The following is a 2,591-nucleotide window of genomic DNA, read 5'->3' as shown; positions in this document are numbered from 1 at the left end:
CAATCTCAATAGGCCGAAAGGATATAGCAAAAGGCCAAACCTAGTTCTGCTGACGAGTACTTCCATTTTTCAATAAATAATCAATTTATAAATCTTAAAAAGTCATATATGTCTGCCACTAGGTAGACAACACACTCCTTCCCATGGTCACTTATTTTTCTTTGTTCTGGTCGTCGTAATTAATGGATATCATTACGATTCCTAGAAATAATGTAGTCAAAGTAGAAATCGATTGATTATTCGTCTGTAATCTATTTTCACACAAAGCAATACACTGAACAAAATGCGATTACAATAAGCTAGGGAACTCGTAAGTACTGGTAACACATTAAGAGCAACAACAAAGGAAAAGAGTGGAATCTAAGTTTCTAGTAGCATTTGGGTTCGAAAGCAAATGGCCCAACGGTGTATAGAATAAACGGAAGCTTATTCGCAGTAAATGGCTTCTCGGGCCTCAAGGTAGCTCCCTTCAATCCACCATGGAGATTAGATGGTTTGCTGCATTTAGCCATTGGCGATGATACTAGAGACACTGTGCATTTGTGGGCTCCAAAGCTGGTGACGGTCTTTGGTGCTTGCAGGAAGAAATAGCCATTCTTGTCAGTTTTCGCAGTGGCCTCTTGCTTGTATTTGGTGTTCTTGCATGTCAGCTTTACAGTGGCACCTGTAAAAATCGAAACCAATGTGCTCAGTCTAGTCAGTACTACTCGAGTTAGTTTTAAATTAATTAACTCTGCAACGGGAAAAGAAAAAGAAGCTAATGGGTTTTTTCCTTTTGTTTCAACATAGGGTTCCATGACAATGCAATGCATGCCAGTCATTGATGTTGTAGAAACCTAGAAGTATGAGCTCTAACGTTGAAAAAAGGTAAAGTTTGCTGCTTTAACTCATAAAACGCCAAGCTATTGATGTTACCTCACAGAGTAAGTTAAAATCCAAGAAACCATTTCTCTCTCTCTCTCTCTCTCTCTGAACTCAAATTTAAAATGCAAGTTTCCCATTCAAACAAACATGAAAGTCACATGCATGCCTAAATCAAAATGATTATACCATTAAAAAGAAAGACGTACTAGGGCTAATGATTCTCGATGCAAATGAATATAACCAAGCATTGCACTTAAAGGTTTTGTTTAGTGAAAAAGATGTTAATTTTATTCTCTTTTTTTAAGTATAATGATAGGTTTCAAACTGACCCAAAATAGGTTTTGCTCCCAACAGGGTGTTGGATCCAGCGTATTTGCATGACTTGCAAAAAACAACGCCCTGAACAGCCACTAGGCTCCTTTGTGGTTTAGGATAAGTAGGCGGCTTAGCTGGAGAAGGCGATGGTGGAGGATATGTCGGCGGATGCACTGGTGGCTTAGTCGGGGGCGCAGTTGGCGGCTTAGTTGGAGGATAAACTGGTGGCTTGGGTGGAGGGGCGTAAGTTGGTGGCTTGGTCGGTGGCTTGGGCGGAGGAGCGTAAGTTGGCGGCTTGCTGGGTGACTTGGGTGGAGGAGCGTAAGTTGGCGGCTTGCTGGGTGACTTGGGAGGAGGAGCGTAAGTTGGCGGCTTGCTTGGTGACTTGGGTGGTGGATAAACTGGAGCAATCTTGGGTGCTTTGGGTGGGGGGTAAACAGGTGGGTGAGTTGGGGGCTTAGTAGGGGAAGGGGTTGGCTGGTGGGGATGCGGATGCGGATGCGGATGGGGATGGTGATGGTGGTGGTGGTGGCTTGGTGGGTGAGCAGGTGGCACTACAGGCGAAATTCCATGGTAATGAGGAGGCAAAGCCTCAGGCAAGATCTGAGAAGACACCGTGAAGCTACTCAGTACGAAAAGGGAAAGATGCAGGAGCAAGGCAGCTTTAGTTGCTACTGCAAACCCCATATTTTGCTTAAAGCTTAGCTGTAAGAGACTTGAAGAGAGGTGGTGAAGTTAAGTCCTTCTAAGAACTGCATTTATAGGGGTTAAGCCGTGATTCTCTGCGGTTTTTAATCATGAAAATCTTGTTTTACAATAGAGTGAGGGAGTGGGGTTAGGGCCCTAATAGTAATTAAAAATCTATTCAATGTACGGGTTAATCAGAATCCATAAAATTTACACTTATGAAAATAGGGTTCATGACCTTAAATGCATAAACCAATTTAGAATGGTTTTTCAGCAGGACATTATTATATTGAGTGATTGATTCAATTTAGCTTTAATTTTGTAGCCAAGTACTTGGGCATGGCACATGCATGCAGAAGAAAAATGGAAATTCTACCCATACATACATACGGTGCAAGAAAATGTAGAAGTTTCCAAGGACTTCGTGTAGTGGACCCTTTTATAAAATTAGATTTATTCCATTAAATAAAAGATTAGGCCTCTAAAATTATGAAGCTTGTTCCTTTGGTTAGGGCAATCATAGAGTAGGCTTGAACGTTGAACATAAAAGGAAGATAAAGTTGATGTCTTTAGGGTAAAATGATAGGAATCCGAGCTGCCTTGGATGAGAATATTGTCCTTTTCAAGGTTTTTTTTTTTTTAACTTTTTCTAACACAATAATGGTTCAATATCATTTTCATTTTCTAGAAATAAATGTTTATTATTTTAAACTATATTTATAATA

General features: G+C 40.6%; 1 protein-coding gene and 1 long non-coding RNA gene across 2 annotated transcripts; one reads left to right on the top strand and one right to left on the bottom strand.

Moving 5' to 3' along the window:
* Positions 1-213: 213 nt before the first annotated feature.
* Positions 214-2,120, bottom strand: LOC108486590 (non-classical arabinogalactan protein 31). The gene is made up of 2 exons (XM_017790720.2): positions 1,194-2,120; positions 214-664 (listed from the first exon to the last, which is right to left on the bottom strand). Exons 1-2 carry the CDS (start codon positions 1,864-1,866, stop codon positions 369-371), a joined length of 969 nt encoding a protein of 322 aa, XP_017646209.2. The 5' UTR covers positions 1,867-2,120; the 3' UTR covers positions 214-368.
* On the top strand, positions 579-1,907 carry LOC128294031 (uncharacterized). The gene is made up of 2 exons (XR_008284206.1): positions 579-696; positions 790-1,907. It is a non-coding gene; the product is annotated as an uncharacterized LOC128294031 (long non-coding RNA).
* Positions 2,121-2,591: the final 471 nt, after the last annotated feature.

This window comes from Gossypium arboreum, chromosome 6 (assembly GCF_025698485.1).
Source record: "Gossypium arboreum isolate Shixiya-1 chromosome 6, ASM2569848v2, whole genome shotgun sequence".
NCBI classification, from domain to species: domain Eukaryota; kingdom Viridiplantae; phylum Streptophyta; class Magnoliopsida; order Malvales; family Malvaceae; genus Gossypium; species Gossypium arboreum.
Note: the sequence above shows the minus strand (reverse complement) of the source record. Positions and strands in the feature narration are given on the sequence as shown.

Excerpts from the sequence above, each read along its gene's own strand:
- LOC108486590 (XM_017790720.2), bottom strand. The coding sequence starts at position 1,866 with ATGGGGTTTGCAGTAGCAACTAAAGCTGCCTTGCTCCTGCATCTTTCC. Across the intron at positions 665-1,193 it reads GGGAGCAAAACCTATTTTGG|GTGCCACTGTAAAGCTGACA; the intron begins GTCAGTTTGAAA and ends CGATTTTTACAG.